The sequence below is a fragment of the Narcine bancroftii genome, chromosome 14, assembly GCF_036971445.1.
Source record: "Narcine bancroftii isolate sNarBan1 chromosome 14, sNarBan1.hap1, whole genome shotgun sequence".
NCBI classification, from domain to species: Eukaryota; Metazoa; Chordata; class Chondrichthyes; order Torpediniformes; family Narcinidae; genus Narcine; species Narcine bancroftii.
This window is the reverse complement of record NC_091482.1, coordinates 47,900,078-47,918,472: the sequence shown is the minus strand read 5'-3', so window position 1 is coordinate 47,918,472 and position 18,395 is coordinate 47,900,078. Positions and strand designations below refer to the sequence as shown.

The following is an 18,395-nucleotide window of genomic DNA, read 5'->3' as shown; positions in this document are numbered from 1 at the left end:
TAATGTGAGACACAAAGGGGGCTTTACAATAATGCAGACACAGGTCTTCTTGTGGGGTCGAGTAGTTTATGATTAGTGGGGTAAGGGGAGGTTTGAGAGGCCGATGGCTGTTGGAAAGGAAACTGTTCTTGAACCTAGAGATGCTGGTTTTCAGGCTTCTGTACCTTCTGCCCGAAGGCAGCAGCGAGAAGAGGTTGTGAGCAGGTTGATGGGGGGCCCTTTATGATGTTGGCTGCCTTCTCCCTTCATTTAAAACATCTGGTGCCTCCAACCATTGTATGTGCAGCGGGAACACCTCTGGACTTGTACGGCGTGATTCCAAGGGAACTTTGTGCCTGGCGTTCAAAACGGAGGCTGGTCAAGGAAGTGAGGGATTCTACCTTTAGGTCAGTGCTGAGAGGGAGGAGCCTTGTGTTCAGTGACACCGAGTCCTCCACCAAGCTTCAAATGTACAGCACGAGGAAGGGCTTAACTCGAAGTGAGATAGCTTTGAAGAGCGAGGTTGAAGGAAAAGGATGGGAGATTGAGAGGGGATTTGAGGGAGAGGGGTCAGAAGAGAAGGGTTAGGAATTGAGGAGAGAGAGAGAGAGGGCAGGAGTAGAGCAGATATTGACTTATGTTTGCAGTAGATTTGAGGAATATTGCAGAGACAGCATCTCTGGAGTTAGCAGAGTCTCAGAAAGACAGTGATCACTATGAAGAAGGGTCCATGCCCGAAATGTCGGTCATGTATCTTTTTATGGACATTGTGGGTCCGGCTGAGTTTCTCCAGCATTTCTGTTTTGACTACAATCACAGACTTTCGTGTTAACCATAAGTTTCAATGTTACCTTTATTTTACGGCGGCATGCCACATCTATTGTATAGGCAGAACAGAGGGAACCCAGGAGGAAGAGTGCATTCCGCTGTAAATAGCTTGATATGTAGATGTGGAGGCAATCCCCAGTGTCCGAGCAAGAGTGGGGAACGAACTTTCTTTCCAACTTTAAAAGGAGGAGAATATCCTTGATTTGAGGAAATGGTTCATGCAGAGAAGACGTATCTAGAAAAATATCAAACAAACCTGAGGAATTGACTTGAACAAATAACTGAAGAGTTTAGACCAATGTTTCTCAACCTCTTTTTTTTCTCCACTCACATACCACCTTAAGTAATCCCTTATTCTCCTCTGTGGTTAGTAAGAGATTACTTAAAGTGGTATGTGAATGGTAAGAAAAATGGTGAGAACCACACATTTAGACTAAACACAGGATGTGGGTCAGATAAAGGGGCAAAAGTCAAGGTGTTCCACTAAAGTGTTTCTGGATGAATAAGGTGAAATAGGTTACATTTTTTCCTGATTGTGTATATTGTGAATGATATATTTCCCACATGTGAGGTCAGTTTACTTCAAGCAAATAGGTTCCAATTCTACTGTCATTTAAATTAAATTTATTATTTTTTAAATGCTGCCCAATTACACCCAATTGACCTACAACCTCCAGTATGTTTTGAACGGTGGGAGGAAACCCGGGGAAAACCCACTCAAACATGGGAAGAATGTACAAACGCCTTACAGACTGCGTGGGATTGGATCCTCTGGGTCCCGATCGTTGGCGGTGTAACAGCGTGACGCTAGCCCTGCTGCCTGACGCATGACCACGGGACAAAAGTTGGAGTCACAGGCTTTCAACCAATGCTCCGTGTGTTCCAATCCAAGGTTACATCTGCCAGTTGGTTACAATGGTCGGGCGTCATCTGTCGTTGTGTCTGGGACCCCCATTAGAAGACCCATGGGACAAATGAAACCCGATGATGGTAAGTGTCCGGCAACACAGAACTAATTTCAGTGAATCATCGGCCAGTCAGAACACTTGTGTTCAAAAAAATGCTTGTTCAGGAATGGTTGAAACAAGTTATGATGAAATTAGTTCAATTAATTAAATAATACTTCAAAGGTGACTTCAGAAAGGGCAGCTGGAATTATGGAGCTTTATTGATCAGTGTTGAAGCTGCAGCTACTAATGTCATCATTGATTGATCTGCATGGACCCCCATCGTATTGATTTCATGCCCTTCAGTTGCTGATGTGAAGGTACAAGATAGGAAGAGTTTGACACCATTTAATGGAAAAATTTTCATTCGAAACCCTTGTCAGCAGGTGAAGTTACTCAGCGAAATGCGCACAATGTCCTAAATATCATGCACTAATGTCATGCAAGCAGGCAAAGGTTGATACTTAAGGGCAGTTTAGCATGAGTTTAGACTGAAATTTTATGTGTGCTTTAAAGCAGGAGCAAGGGGAAGGAATTCCAGAGCCTTGGAAACTGAAATGACTTGTGGGCTCAGTAAATTCAGGGACCCCAGAAAGGGAGGAGCGCAGATATTGATGGTTGTGCTGGAAGAGATCTAATAATATTAAGATTTAGGAGCAAGGAGAGGCCACTCAGCCCCTCTTATCTGTTTTGCTATTTAATGAGATCATGTCTAAACTGACTGTAACCTTAACTCCGTGTCCCCTCTAACTCCGGGAACCTTTTGCCATTTTAATTCAAGATTCCCTTATCGTCATGTAATAAAACAGGTGTAATATCACACAAGATTGCTTTTATTGCAAAGATTCGCCATCAGCAGAAATTGCCTGGCGACCCTTACAGTCAGAGAAAGAAAGTCCCCCCCCCCCGGTGTCACCAAGTGTCCGTGGATTCGCCTCCAGTGCCTCCAGCCCAGAAATGAGCTGTTGGCCTATCTAGTCTGTGCCAAACTATTTTTATGCCTCATCCCACTGACCTGTACCTAGGCCCCATCCTCCACACCCCTCCCATCCATGTACCCATTCAAATTTTTCTTAAATGTCAAAATCGAGCCCACATTCACCACTTCAGCTAGCATCTCCTTTCTGTGTGAAGAAATTCTCCTGATGTTCCCTTTAAACATTTCACCTTTCACCCTTAACCCTTTGAGATCTTGTCTCACCGAACCTCAGTGGAAAAATCTGCTTGCATTTACTCTGCCTGTACCCTTCATAATTTTATAAACCTCTATCAAATCTCCCCTCCTTCTTCTTCAGTGAGGTGCTGCTGTTACTTTGTAGGCAGCTTGGGTCCTCAACGACTGACTGAACTTGTCCAGAGGGTTGCCTCCGTTGGCCAATCAGGAAGTCCTGTGGCTGGCCATCGTGCAGTTTCACTGTGCTTTGCCCAGAGGAGATGGTTTTTAAAAAAATCACAATAAATTATTTACAAAAAAGAAAACAGTTCAGTCTTTTCACACCCATAATGTCAGTCATATTCCCATCACTGTACAACCATTACCCCACCTGTGGCACCCTGTTGTTTCTTCCTCCCCCCCCACCCACCCCGGTAGGGGTGGGCAACTTTTTAATTTAGACATACAGCACAGTAACAGACCATTTTGAGTCTGTACTGCCCAATTAACCTACACCCCCGGTGCGGACTTATGGGCTGAAATGTCCTGTTGTGTCTAAATTAAAAAGTTGCCCACCCCTGTTTGAGGGTCTTCCCCTCAGTCTCAGCCTTTCAGCGTCTAGTAAAGGACTCTGGACTGTGGTATTTCCCCACAGCGCCCTTGCGTTGGCTGCACTAAGCCTCAGCGCATCACTCAGCACATACTCTTGTAGCCTGGAATGTACCAGCTGGCAGCGTTCCCGCACCAACGTCTCTGTGCACTGAAAGACCAGCAGGTTTCGGGCAGACCAAAGTCCGAGAGGATGGTCTTCCAGCAGTTCTGGGTGATGGATAGCATGTTCACCTACTGCCAAATGTGGAGGCTGGGTGCAGGCGATGGAAAGAAGGGTCTCAGTGTGACTTCTCACTGAAGGTAACTGTCCTGGCATTCACCACCAACTGATGCATTGCGGAGTTTCAAGGTCGCTTCATTAATCTCATCCCTTACTGTTCGTTCAAATGTTGCTGAGTTTGATGAATGGCGCGTGTTTCTAATTCTGACTGGGCGCAGAATCTCATTACTCCTCGCAAAACCCAGAGCCTGGGCCTCACCAATCAGCTCCCAGTCGCATTCTGCTTACTGCTGTGATTCTTTCTGTGAACCAGAGCCGATCAGAGATGAATTAAGTCTGAACAATCTGGCTTCGGACAGGTTATTTCGAAAATTGATGCTGTAAATCCAAAACGCGCAATGACGGGAGAATGATCACTGTGAGATAAATTTAATCCATGGTGCATGGTTGGAGTGCGGAAAGTCTCCCGTGCATTACACTGTCCGTGGGCATCTGATGTTCACCGCCCTCCTGCTGTAGCAGAAGCATTGGAACTCAGCTCGTCAACTGCTCACTAATGATCGTATCACACGAGAGGCAGTTTGTGCCCCCTCTCCCCTGCGGTTCCCCTGCCTCAATTGGAGCCCGGTGCAACAGTTACATGGGAACAAAGAAAATGGGAGCAGGATGAGGCCATTCAGCCCTTTGGTTCTGCCCCAGCATTCAGTTTGGCATGGCTGATCATCCACTGTTTTCACCTTCTCTTCTTGATCCTTTGACCATTAAGAAACACATCTGCTTCCTCCTCCTTGAACTCCCCCTTTTGCCCTCCCTCATCTTCTTCCCCTCCACCTTCTCCCTCCCCCACCTTTTTGTTCAGACTTAAGCTTGATTTTCAGCCCTACTAAAGAAGGGCCAGGCCTGAAAGGTTGACTGCCTTTTACTTACCATGGACGCGCTGCGTGACCTGCTGAGGTTCTCCAGCATGTCTGTGTAGTGCAATTCACCCCAGTGTGTGGAGATTTTCGATCTCCCAGTGGCCGCCCATTTCAATTCTCCATCCCATTCCCTTGCTGACACGTCTGTTCATGGTTTCATGAACTGCCAGACTGAGACCACCCATAAATTGGAAGACCAGCACCTCATCTTCCGACTGGGCACCCTCCAACCAGATGGCTTAATATCGATTTCTCTGGCTTTCATTAAAACACTCCCCTACCCCCTTTCTTCCCCCCATCGTCTCTCCATTACCTGTCACCTTTCGCACAGACATAGATAAATTCCACCTAGTCCAGTTTCCCACTCCAACAGTGGGAGGAAACTGGAGTGCCCGGGGAAATCTGATGCAGATACGGGGAGAATGTAAAAACTCCTTACAGACAGGGCAGGATTCGAACCTCAGTCCCTATCACTGGCACAGTAACAATGTTGCTCTAACCACTATGCCAACTGTGCCATCCCGAGAACTTAAATGAACTTTTATTGAATTTGGCATGTTTAATCATCTAACAATGCTGACACATTATGTTAGTTCAAATGACCTAAAAATGTTTTGCCGCTGATTTTCGTTTGTACAGGAGATGCCTCTCCTGTCAGTGTCCAACAATAGTCGACCAGCACTGATGAATTCCAGTTGCCCTGACACCATGGTCGCAATGTCCTGGTGAAACCTTTCACCGTGTTTGTCACTGGCTGGTGAAGGAGTCCAAATATGAACGCAGAAAATGAATTTTCAATGACATGTTGCACTATGTGATTTTGTCTGCCTGAAGTAGACTTAAAACATGACAGGAAATTGCAAAAATAGGTTATATCTAAAAAACTGTACGTGATGGGAAAATGTTCTGGAGATTTTCATGACCAGTAGCCCAAAATCCATAAATTGCACCCAGAAGTGTTCAAGAAGCAAAATCTTTGTTGTCCAGAGTAATCTTAGTGCTGGAGCCTCTCATAATCTGCTGGAGGCACTAAGCAGATGGAGCAGTGTCAATGGGAGAAAAGGCACCTTTGGAGCTGAACCTCCTCATCATGAGTTCCGACCCAAAATGCCGACCCTTCTTCCTCCCCCACTGATGCTGCTCGAACTGCCAAGTTCATCCAGCAGATTGTTTGGCTTCCGATTCCAGCGTCTGCAGTTTTCTATGTGCTGGAGGCTGTTTGGGGATTTTACCACGCTTGCACGATCACCACGCGAGGAAATTGCAATAGAATAGTTGTCCCAATAACGTGGCTGCAAAATGTTTTCTCTGCAGCAAAACCACCTGTGTTTGGAGCTTGCAAACTTCTGGACTTTGAGTTGGAGATGGTAAGTCCTGATCATTCCTTCTTTGGGAAATGACAGCATCAGTAAGTCGGGGTTTTAACTCTGTGCATTGACAGGCAACAGTTCTACGGCAGGCCTCATTTGTCTCCCTTTTTCCTTTTGTCTTCTTTCACAGAGTCCAAATCAATTTGCACCTCTCCTTTTATATCATTTTCTGATGGACTGGACTCCTTTTCCGGCCAGTCTTCAGTCTCTTTATTCTGACGCCTTCCTGTTCTTTGCTTATTCCATAAGGAGAGCTCAGGCCCCGAAATGCCACCTTTACCTCAAGACCCCACAAGGTCACCCATTCTGGAGGGGGGATCACAGAAAGTCATTGGCCAACTAAATGGCAATGGTGTAGATGAGTACTTTGGTCAGCGTGGATGTGCAGGTGGGTGGCCCTGTTCCTGTGCTGTGTGAAGCTGTGACTCGGCTTCCATGACTGCAACCCCTTTAATTCACTTTCAAAGGAGCTTGAAGTGTGGTGGTGGAGGAGCAGTTGAATTATTGGACTAGTAAACCAGAGGCTAAAAGTGCAGAGAAGCAAGTTTAAATCCCACCACGATAGTAATCTGATTGTACCAATACAACCCAACAAAATACCATTCTCCGTGGTGCAGAACAGTGCAAAACACACGTACAGACATGACACTATTCCACTAGTCAGCCATAGTCATTGAACATACTAAAGCGTAGTACAGGCCCTTCAGTCCTTGATATTGTGCTGAACTATATATTCCTTACCAAAAAATAAACGAAACTCTCCACATCTGAAAACCCTCAATTTTTCTTTCATCCATGTGCCTGTCTAAGAGTCTCTTAATTGCCCCTATTGTTCCACCATCATCCCTGGCAATGCGTTCCAGGCAGCCACAACTCTCTGCGTACCCCTGATATCTCTGCTAAAGTTTCCTCCCTTCACTTTGTACGGATGTCCTCTGGTGTTTGTAACTCCCGCCCTGGCAAAAAGGGGCTGGCTGTCCACCTTTAGGCCTCTCAGATTATTTTTAAAAATTTCATCAAGTGAAGAAACTTCCAACGTCTGGGAGGTTTGGGACTCCAAACTCAGCCAGACAGTCAACTCTTAAATGTCCTTAATCCACTGGCATCTAATACCTGACTGGTCTTGACAGAGCCGTCCAGATTTTGAAATATACAAATTACTTTGTGGGAATCAGATGTGAGATAAATGATTGAAGGGAAATGTCTGGTGACCAAAGAGAGGCTAATATAGAAAATCCAAGAGGAGAAGCACTTGAAAGGATGCGTGGAGAGTGGAACCTTTTGGATTTCTCCTCCCTGGAGCTAGCATGGAATCAATGGGCCAAATGGCTTCCATCTCTACTGTAAACCTATGATTACTCCACCAAGTTGCAGTGAATGATGGATAATCCGATAACGGCATGCACAAAATCAATCCAAGTCACTTCAGACCTGTGCTTTCGAGTAACGTTAGCAGTCATCCCCATTCTGGCCAGGAGCAGTGGTCTTTTCCGTCCTTTGATGGGGAGAAAGTGGCCCGTCCTCTCCAACTCCTTCAGACCATGGTGGCGTAGTGAGTAGAGCTGCTGCCTCACAGCTCCAGCGACCCTGGTTCAATCCTGCCCTAGGGTGCAGTCCGGGTGAAGTCACCTCCTCCCTGTGACCTTGTGGCTTTTTCTCCCCACAAGTGGGCTGATGGGTTAACTGCCCCGAGTTTAAGTGGGTGGTAGAATCTGGGGGGGGGGGGGGAAGGATGGTACGGTTAGTGTAGATGGCGACATGGTTACCATAGCAATGAATGCAATGCTGCTATGGCACTAGTCATTTCAATGTAACATTCCAACATATAACCACACTTCCTTAAAGACTCTTTTTGCAAGGTTATTAATGAACTCTTTTGCACTTATCAAAGCCAGACAAAGATTACCCTGTTCCCCAAGTTCCTCAAAATGTTGAGGAAAGCCATCTCATATATGTATACTTCATGGCATGTCTCTCCAATCGAAAGTAAATATAGTTAAAGACATCAGTGATTAATTTTGTTACATCTGGTACTTGTGATTTTACCTTCCTGATTTAAACCATAGTCTTTAACATCATTATTGTTCAGGAGCTCCCCACACTGTTTCTTCTTGTTTATTTTCTGTGCCAATATGCTTTCTCTGCATTGTCTTTATCCCATCCTTCTCTATTCTAAAGCTGGGGTATCATGGACTATTTAATTAAATAATGTCATTTAAAAAAGTCATACTTGGACCAAGGGTTTGTCTATGTTATCGAGTGCTGCATGCATTCAGATAGTCTTCAATCATTAGTCATTTTGCTTCCCCGAGCCATCAGCTTGTCCAATCTCTTTAACCTTACTCACCTTACCCTGCACTCTCCCCTTCCCGCACCTAATCTACAATAAAACCCCTATTATCCGGAATTCAAGCAACCGACAAAAAAAATTGTAGAAAACCAATAGCTGAAAGACACAGGTTTAAAACTGGCACGGTTTGCCAAACACGCAAAATACAGCCACAAGCAAAACCAGAAATTTCACTTATCTGGCATCAACCAATCCCCATAGTTGCCAGATACCTGGGGGTTTACTGTAGTTGGTTGGTCCTTACAGGACTGGTTCTTTGAACCGAGAGGACACTGGTCCCTGCCCTATCTGGTGAAGCCCTGAATCTCCTTTCCGTGAGCCAGCTTTAAACCATGGCAGTCTCCAAGCCACATGTCCAACTCTTCCTACACTTTGGTCTTTTGCTAATTTGCACACGGATCAGGCAGTAATCCAGAACTGATTTCATCCATGGCTCTGCTTTTTAAATTGTCTTAAATGCTTAAATGACTTGAAAGGAGCTTAATTCTATCCTTCACATGTCATTGGTTCTATTACAGACCAACGCGACTGGATCCATCTCCTCCCATTCAGAATTAGAATTTCAGACTCAGAATTTATCATCGTGAACATGTCACGAAATTTGCTGTTTTGCCACAGCATCACACAGTGCAAACATTTCTAAACCACAAAAGACAAAGTGAGGCAGTGTCCTTGGTTTATTGATTATTCAGGAGGGGAAGAAGACTGTCCTTGTGCCGCTGAGTGCTCATCTTCAGGCTCCTGTACCTTTTTTCTTGATAGTAGCAGACTGAGGGGGGCATGGCCTGGGTGGTGGGGGTCCTTGAGGATGGAGGCTGCTTTCTTAAAACACTGCCTCATGAAGATGTTCTCGATGGTGTAAAGATTGGAGCTCGTGATGGTGCAGGTTGAGTTAACAACCCTCGAGTCTTTTCCTGTCCTGAGCATTGGCACCTCCATACCAGGCAATGATGTAACCCATCAGAATGATCTCCACAGCCCACCTGTCAAGTTTTCGAGAGTCTTCGGTGACATACCATGAAGTTTTGTCGCTGGCAAGCCTTGCATTGAAGTGGAGGCTCCAGGACAGATTGTCAGGGATGATGACAGGCAGGAATTTGAAGTTCTTGATCCACTGTCCACTTTGTCAGTCCTGGAAGTGGGTACGAATCACTGCCTTTAGGATTCATATCCACTGCTGGGGTGTGTGTCACTCCACTAACCCTCAAGGCTGATGCTCAGGTTGATAGTGTTGTTAAGAAGGTGTGTTGGCCACTGCAGGTCCAAGTTCAAGAGTCAGGCAGTAATGTTCATTCAAGGTTCAAGATTCTTTTATTGTCATGTGATAAAACAGGAAAAGTCAGATTACACAAAATTTCCTTTAGTCTGCTGTAAGGCAGACCAAGATTTGCCATCAGCAGAAATTGCCTAGCGCCCCTGACAGAGGCAAAAGACAGCCGCCCCAGAGATTCCAAGTGTCCATGGAGTCACCTCCAGCCTGGATTGGAGAATGTGCCTTATGAAGATAGATTGGGTGAACATGGTCTTTTCTCCTTGGAGTGATGGTGGATGAGGGGGGTGACTTGATAGATAATGGACAGGCATTGGTATTGTGGATGGCCAAAGGCTTTTTCCCAGGGCTGAAATGGTTAACGTAGGGTGGGGGAGGGGTGGGTGGTATAGTTTTAAGGCAAGTACAGGGGGGATGTAAGAGGTATGTCTTTCATGAAGAGTGGTGAGTTCATAGAATACATTAACAGCAATGGAGGTGGGGGGGGGGAGGTGAAATAGGATCTTTTAAAAAAACTAGATAGGTGTGCAGAACTGAGAACCATGGTTATGCAATAGGGAAATTAGGTTGGCATAGCTCTGTGGGCAGAAGAGCCTGTATGTTCTATGTACACCAATGAGGAACTGTACTCCCTGGAATTTGGAAGAATAAAGGGAGATCTTAGAATCGTATAAAATTATGAAAGGCATAGATAAGATGGAGGTAGATAAGTTGTTTCCATTGGTGGCAACATTAGAACTAGGGAACACAGCCTTATGATCAGGGTAGTAGATTTAGGATGGAGATGAGGAGGAACTGCTTTTCCCAGAGGGGGGTGAATCTGTGAAATCTGTTGCCAATGAAGGAAACTTCAGTAAACATATTTAAGACATGGTTTAATAGATTTTGACATAGTGGGAGAATTAAGAAAGACAGGAAAAAGCAGGTAGGTGGAGATGAGCTGATCATCAGATCATTGAATGGAGGAGCAGGCTCGGCGGACCGATGACCGCCTCCTATTGCTTACATTCTTATGACCTTCAGCATTCCCAGTCCTGCTTCCCCATGCAGTCGCACCCACCTGTCCTTTTAACTGACGACTTTTGCAGCACGTAATCTGAGGGGAAAAAAAATTGCCCAGACAATCCCTTCCCTCTGTGGCACTTCACAGTGTCCAAATCTCAGGGTCATTCACTCTGAGCTGCAGGCCAGACATTTACAACAGATGTGATTGTCCTGGGGAATCAATGATCTCCCTCAGCTTGTCAGTCCTGCAGCAACAACATACCATCCAGTCTCAGTACCTGCCTTAACTCAGTAGTTTATTTAATTAGTTAATTGGTCAGCTACTGATGAATGGCCTTATGAAGCAAGTTGCTTAGCAAGGGCTTTTCTCTGGAGCAATGAAAAATGAGAAGTGACAATAAAGAAATATGATAGACATGATAGGGTGGACAGCCTGGTGACGATACCAAATACATCTGTTTAAGGCAAGTGGAGGAAGGTTTTGGTGAGTCAATTGGGGAATGTTTCTTTACACAGAGTAGTGGATGCCTGGAAAGCATTGCTAGGATTAACTGTTGTGTGGAGTAGGTTTAAATAGGTCAGCACATCATTATGGGCTGAAGGGCCTGTATTATGCTGTAGTGTCATATGTTCCAGCTGGCTACTTATAATTTGTCTTTTCACCAATTGTGCTTCAAGACACCAGCTTTAGTTAAACGTGTGCAGAAGATTATCATTTAGAGTAAAACTTTTTTTAAATGGATAAGCTACAATCTCACTAACCAAATGATCACAGACTCCCCATCGGATTAACTCACTGAATCAAGAGCTGTAATTAATCTGCCAGTACCTCCTTTATGAAGGACCCACAGTAATTTCCTCACTAAAGCCTACGCACCGGAGGCTCTGTACAAGATGAGTGTTGCACTCCCTGATTTCCAAACAGTTGTGCAGACTCCTGGCACCTCTGCAACATACTAGCTCTCAAAGTGAGTAATTAAAAAAAAATTATTCATACAACACTGTACCAGGCCCATTCAGCCCTTCGAGTCCATGCCACCCATTTTACACCCAATTAACCTGCACCCCTATATGTTTTTGAAGGGTGGGAGGAAACCGGAGCTCCCAGGGAAAACCCACGCAGACTGTGCCATATTCAAACCCAGGCCCGGTCGCTGACGTTGTAAAGGCGTGGCCCTAACTGCTACGCCAACCACGCCATCCCCAAACCTCACTTCCTCAAATTTGTCACAGCACCTCCATGCAGATGTGACACAGAATTTTCAACAGAATTCATCAAACACAAGGTCTGTTTGTTTTATTTAATCTCCTTCAAAGACTGCACGGCATCAGCTTGCCTGATTTGCAGAACTTGGCTGTGTGCTTGAGTGGTATTCTGAAGCATATTTGTGGGCAGAGAGTCCAGGGTAGTACAAGGAACTCGTTGATCTGCCTGCTGTGACATCCTGTGAAAGGGCTGCTAAACCCTGGACCCTCTGCAGTGAGGGTCCATTTGGAGAGACAAGAGTGGGTGCATTACACATTCACAAGTGTTCTCACATCTGTGTTCCCTGAGTCCAGCGCTGGAGCTTATTTCTAAGGAAGAAGGTTTAACAGACAGCTTACAGGCCAGTGTGCAGTCGCCGACCTCAGGCTATATGACTTTAAGACATAGAAGCCGAGATTTAGCCCATAGAGCCTGCCCCACCATTTAATCCTGAGCTGATCCATTTTCCCACTCATTGCCCAGCTTTCTCTCCATAACCTTTGATGTTCTGGCTAATCAAGATCCGATCAATCTCTGCCTTAAATACACCCAATGTCCTGGCTCCACAAACACATTCCACAGATTTACCACCCTCTGGCTGAAGAAACTCCTCCATATCACTGTTCTTTGCTGACACCCTTCAAGCCTGACATTGTGCCCTCTTGTCCTGGACTCTTCCACCATGGGAAACAACGTTTCTGTGGAAGTTCTTTACACATAATTAGTAATTAGCAGAAAGAAACATTTTTGTCTTTCTTTCTTCCTGAATTAGGGCTTCTTCATCGGACCAGGAAACAAACTGGGAGTGTCTATTCCTGTGTCTCAGGCCCATGAGCATATTTTTGGAATGGTTCTTATGAATGACTGGAGCGGTAAGTTGATTGTCACCTCATCAATCAGCTATTCTGTGTAGTGTGGAAAAGGCCACTGCAGTGTAGAGCAAAGATGCTTGAAATCACAGCCATAGTTTCCACTGTCAGGTCTGTTTCTGCTGCTCCACATGAGCTAGTAAAACCTCAGCAGGACAAACCGTGTCCTTTATATAGCAAAGATAAAGGTACAAAACCAACCTTTCAGGCTTGAGCCCTTCATCAAGGTATGCCAAAATATGGGCAGTCATCTGAATAAAATGGTGGGGGGGGGGGTGGAGATGCAGGGGCGGAGGAACACAGTCCCACAGGCAGAAGGTAATCGGAGGATAAGGGAGGGAGGGCACAGCTGCAAACTGGGGAGGGATGGCTCTGTGAGAGAAGGGGGTGGAGAGCTGGAGGAAAGAAGACAGAGGGATGGGGAAGTTAGGAGTGGGCTAGCAGAAACTGATGTTAATGCCATCTGGCTGAAGAGTACCAAGACAGAAAATTAGGTGCAATTCCTCTAATTTACAGGTGGTCTGGGTTTGACAGTACAGGAGGCCATGGGCAAACCACAAGAGCTGTTTGTGATTTGTGGCACCCCTCTGTTTCCAGCCCTCTGTCTCCACCCTTCTTTTGTCCTTGTCTTGTAAAGGGTAGAAGCCTGGGGAATATACAGCTGGTCATTCAGCACTGGAAACGGGAAGGATGACACCCATTCTCTTCCTCTTGCTGCAGTGAGAACCTGGTAGAGGTTACCTTGTGCTCCCTACATTCTGACAAGACTCAAACACGTTCTCACTCAGCACCCTCCAATCCCTTCTATTTTCTGTCATCCACTTAACTTATCCAAACCGAAGTGTTGGTCTGGCTCCCGCTTCAATCAGCAACCCCAGAATTGAATCCAACAACACACATCTCTTTTTAGGGGTAGTTTTATCTGCCCTCTGACCTGACCTAAAACATGATGTGAAAGGTTGCAGGATTAAGATAATCAAGGATCCACACCTCCCAGCTCTGTTCTCGCTGCTGCCATCAGAAAAGAGGTAAAGGTAACCACAAGACTCACACCAGCAGGTTCAGGAACAACTGCTACTCCTCCACCATCAGACTCCTCAAAGACAAACTCAATCAGGGGATTAAGGACTCCTACTTTTGCACGTTATTTAATTTTTTCCTCTTTTTTTCCAGAGTTTTTTTTTTACATTTCTTTATTTGTTTACATGTATACATATCTTCTTGAGTACAGTTTTTTTGCACTACAAATAAGTGGTAATTCTGCCTTGCCCACAGGAAAAAAAGTATCTCAGGGATGTATGTGATATGACAATGAATCTGAACTTTGACAAGTTAACCTGATGAAGTTGGGGCTGTTCTGCTTGAAAATGAGGAGATCTGGTGAAAGATGGGCAACATCATGACGAGTTTACAGAGGAAGCTGCCCCTGTTAGCAGATGCATCAAAGATGGGAGGTGTAGATCTAAAATCTTGGGCAAAAACACTACAAAAGGAATGTGAGAGAAATTTTAGAATTCGGGAAGTAGTTGTGGAATAGATCTCAACAACAATAGGTGTGTGGAAGTCAATCCGTGTATTTGAAGGGGAATGGGAGGAGCACTGTAGGGAATGTGCAGATCTGGGGAACGAGTGGGGCACTGAGGCTGATGGGATGATGGAGCCAACACTATGATCTGGCTGCTTTGGGTCACTCTCCCTTGGCCATGTCATGGACACAGTTTAAACTCCATCAGAGCCTACATGCTTTAAATCAAGATCCCTTGATGGATACTGAACCCTTTACCTGAGCCCTCAAATGGCCACTATCCCAACCTCACTGCCCACCTTCATCAAAAACCACTCTTCATCGTTCCTCCCCCCAAATCTTCACTCCCCCACTCTCGCGCCCCCATTCCCATGCTCCATATCTTTAAACTCATCTTCCATTCCCATTCCTTCTTCACTCCTCACTCCCATCTTCATTGTCTACATCTTCGACAACCTCAGCCAGCCCCCTTCCCATCTTCACTCCCCATCTCCAACTCGTGTCCTCGCTGTCCTCAAAGGTATCTTCACTCCACTCCCTGCATCCTCATTCCTAGTCTCAGATGATGACCTCACTCGCAAGCCCATGCACGTTTCCCACTCCTGCCTGTTGCCCCACTCAGTCAACATCTGTCCTGTCCTCTCTCACACCTCCGCTCATCTCGCCACCATCCTCACTCACATCTTCAATGTCCCATCCTCCTCACCTCCCCATCCCTCCTCCCTTCCCCATCCTGCTCCCTCCCTTCTGGTCCCTCACTCCCATTCTCACTCCCATTTTCTCTCCCCATTCCTCCCAGCCCCTGTCCTCACTCCCACACCCAGTCTACTTGCTCACATCTTCTTTCCCGTGTGGACCTACAGAAGCTGGAGCAGGCTGTTGCACCATTTAATGGCTTCATTGATCTGATTGTAAAACATTCCTTCCAGGTCCCAGTAGCCCTCACTGGCAGTCCACAACCTCAGTTAGTCTACAAAACGATGAGGAATCCAGACAGAGGAGAAAGGTGGTTAGAATTTTCTTTTGCTTCTCCCTAGCAAGATTAGAGCCATTTCTATGATGTTCCTTGTATCCTCTGCAGTGCGGATTAAAGCCTCCTTCACGTCGTTTCCCATCATTAATTCCCCAGACTCGCTCCCTGTAGGATTGGTGCTCATTTTTTATTTTGAATATTTTATTTACAAATTTTAAACCACAATAATAATTAAATTTCATGAAATTCAAAAATTATTTCAAAACGTTATGCATGTGGTACATAAGAACCCTCCTCCCCCCCCAAAAAAAAACCCCAAGAAAGATAAAAGTAAGAAAAAGAGAACAAAGAAAGAAAGAAAGACTGGAGAAGGCCAAGGGAATAAAGCATTTACATTACAAAGTGTAATATTGGAGATTACCCCAAGAAGTGAGGACTTCAGAGAGTTTATCAAAACACACATTTTGTAAATATGGGCACCATATTTTTCAAAACAAATGATATTTATTTCATAAACTATAATCTTCTCTAACGAAGTTCTGCATGCCATCTTTCCATATCTCAGTCTGTATCTGACTTCCATGATATTGCAATACATTACCTGAAAGCCATTTCTACAACTTCAATTTGATACATAGTTAATTTTAATTTGGGTGTTACAACCTTAATATTACTTAATAAGAATAACATCAGATCCTGTGGGAACTTGACCCCGTAATCTGTTCCAAAATTCCGACTTCCAACCAAAAATACCTGACTTTAGGACACTGCCAAGTCGAATGCAAAAAAGTTCCAATCTCACTTCCACAAATAAAAAACAAATCTGATTCAGTCTAGTTAATTTTTGTGGAGTCAAATATAACTGATGTAAAAAATTATATTGAACTAACCTGTATCTAACATTTATAATTTTTGTCATAATATCCAGTCTTCCTCGTTTATTTATCTGTTTAGATCCACTTCCCATCTTAATTTTAATTTATGTACCCCTATTTTAGTGGTTTCCTTTGAAATTAATTATACATTATAGAAATAAATTTATTTACATTACTATTACGAATCAATAATTCCAATTCACTCTGATTCAATAACATCAAACTTGGACCTATTTTATCAGTCAAAAAACCCTTGACAGTAACAGAAAAAGATATTATTAGGCACAATAAATTTATTCCGAATTCGTTCAAATGTTATAAACCTCCTAGCCTCCTCTCAATAACCATCCACATTCAAGTCTTAAAAAATTGATTATCCCGAGTAAATGGAATGTTTATTTTGACAAAGGGGCATTTTTCGTGAACCTAAACCTTTCATACCTATCTCATTATCAATGTTATTCCATAATTCAATCAAATGTTTCAAAATAGGTTTCCCTACTTGCTACCAACAATTTAGAATTCCATTTATAGATAATATTGTGTAAATTTATTTCTCCTACTATTTTACTAAATTCAATATTAACCCAAGGAGGAATTTTATCTAAACAATACATCAATAAATCTCAATTGAGCAGCTTTATAATGGGGAAGTTGTAAGCCCCCCAATTCAAACTTCCAAACAGTGCTCAATTTGTCAACTCTTTCCTTTATTAATAGAAACTTTTGCTGCTGTAATATTTCTGGCTAGCTTTATATTGTACTTTAATTTTGACTCAAACACTGTTGTGAGTGAGGAAACAGGTTTGGTGGGTCTCAAAGGCAAGGACTCTGGACACAGTTTTGATGGGGAAGGATTTTATTTACAGAATGCAAGTGTGGGAAATGATAACTGATACAGTGGCCGCGCACACACACATAAATACACACATATTTTTTTTTCACACACACATAGATATACACACACACATACACACTCTTTGATTTTCAGTTGGTCAGGAGCCAGGAGATTTGCTCGAAAATCTATGAGTAACGGTGGTTTAAACTTTTATTTATTTATTTAGTCACGTAGAGGCAAGGAATAGCAGAGGGTTAAGTGTTTATTTATTTATTTGTACATGTAGAGTTTTAAAGGTGTGCTTATTTACTTAGACGTGTAGGGACTAAGGTCAGGGAGGGGGCCAAGTGTGCAGGTGTGTCACGTCAGTTGGGCAGCAGATTTAAAAAGGGCGAGACAACTTACCTTGTTTTTCAGATGGTTTACCATCTACGGTTAAATATTTAAGTGATTTATTAGTGTTAAGTGTTGAGGCAGTGATTGAATCTTTGGCTGCAGGTGCGAGGAATTGAGAAAATTGTCTAGAGCTGCTCAGTATTTGTGTTCACAGACTTAGCATTACTTAAAAGGAGGAACAGGCTGGGGAGCGGCCAGTGACAGAGTGGCTCAGGGACGGCGGGGGCGGGGACATTAAAGTTGCGCCTTTGTCTCTCTGTTGAGCAGTGACTGAGGAGAGCTGCTGCTTGAAGAAGGTAAGTCTAATCAAGGGAGTTTTCATTCAAAATTAATGGAGTCAGCTTGGGCTGTGGATTTTTCCAGATGTGGGAGATCTGGGAAGGTGTACATGTCCCAAACAACCACACAAAGTGCATTCAGCTCCAGCTCCTTACTGATCGAGTTTGGCAACTGGAACTGGATGAACTATGAGTTATTAAGGAGGCCGAGGCAGTAATCGAAAAGAGGTACAGGGAGCTAGTCACCCCAAATAGACAGAACACAGATAGCTGGGTGATTGTCAAAGGAGGGAAAAGGAAAGCACGGGTAGTACAGAGTAACCCTGTGGACGTTCCCACTGACAATAGGTATGCTGTTTTGGAAACTACCAGGGACAAGTTGAGGCACAGAGATTGGCATCTTGGCTCAGAAGGGAAGGGCTGAGAAGAGGAGAGCCTTAATAATAGGGACTCATTGGTTAGGAGGGCAGACAGGAAGTTTGCTGGAATGTATCGAGACTCCTGGTTGGTTTGTTGCCTCCCAGCTTCCAGGGTCAGGGATGTCTTGGATTGACCCCACAGCATTCTGGAAGGGGAGCAGCTGGATGTTGTGGTTCACGTGGGAACCAGTGACATAGATGGGTGTAGAGATGAGGTCCTTGAGGGAATTTAGGGAGTTAGGTAGGAAGTTAAAAGACTGGACTTCAAGGGTGGTAATCTCAGGATTGTTGCCTGTGCCACGCTTAGGTTGAAAGTTATGGGTGA

General features: G+C 44.4%; 1 protein-coding gene across 3 annotated transcripts in view; it reads left to right on the top strand.

Moving 5' to 3' along the window:
- Positions 1 to 18,395, top strand: part of fah (fumarylacetoacetate hydrolase (fumarylacetoacetase)) — a 60,815-nt gene that overhangs the window by 23,825 nt on the left and 18,595 nt on the right. The window contains exons 6-9 of one of the 3 annotated variants that reach the window (XM_069911730.1): positions 1,700 to 1,797; positions 5,971 to 6,023; positions 12,670 to 12,769; positions 15,221 to 15,297. In XM_069911730.1, coding sequence (XP_069767831.1) covers positions 1,700 to 1,797; positions 5,971 to 6,023; positions 12,670 to 12,769; positions 15,221 to 15,297 — 328 coding nt within the window. The remainder of the gene's footprint in view (positions 1 to 1,699; positions 1,798 to 5,970; positions 6,024 to 12,669; positions 12,770 to 15,220; positions 15,298 to 18,395) is intronic. The other 2 variants (XM_069911731.1, XM_069911732.1) reach the window with 2 other exon arrangements.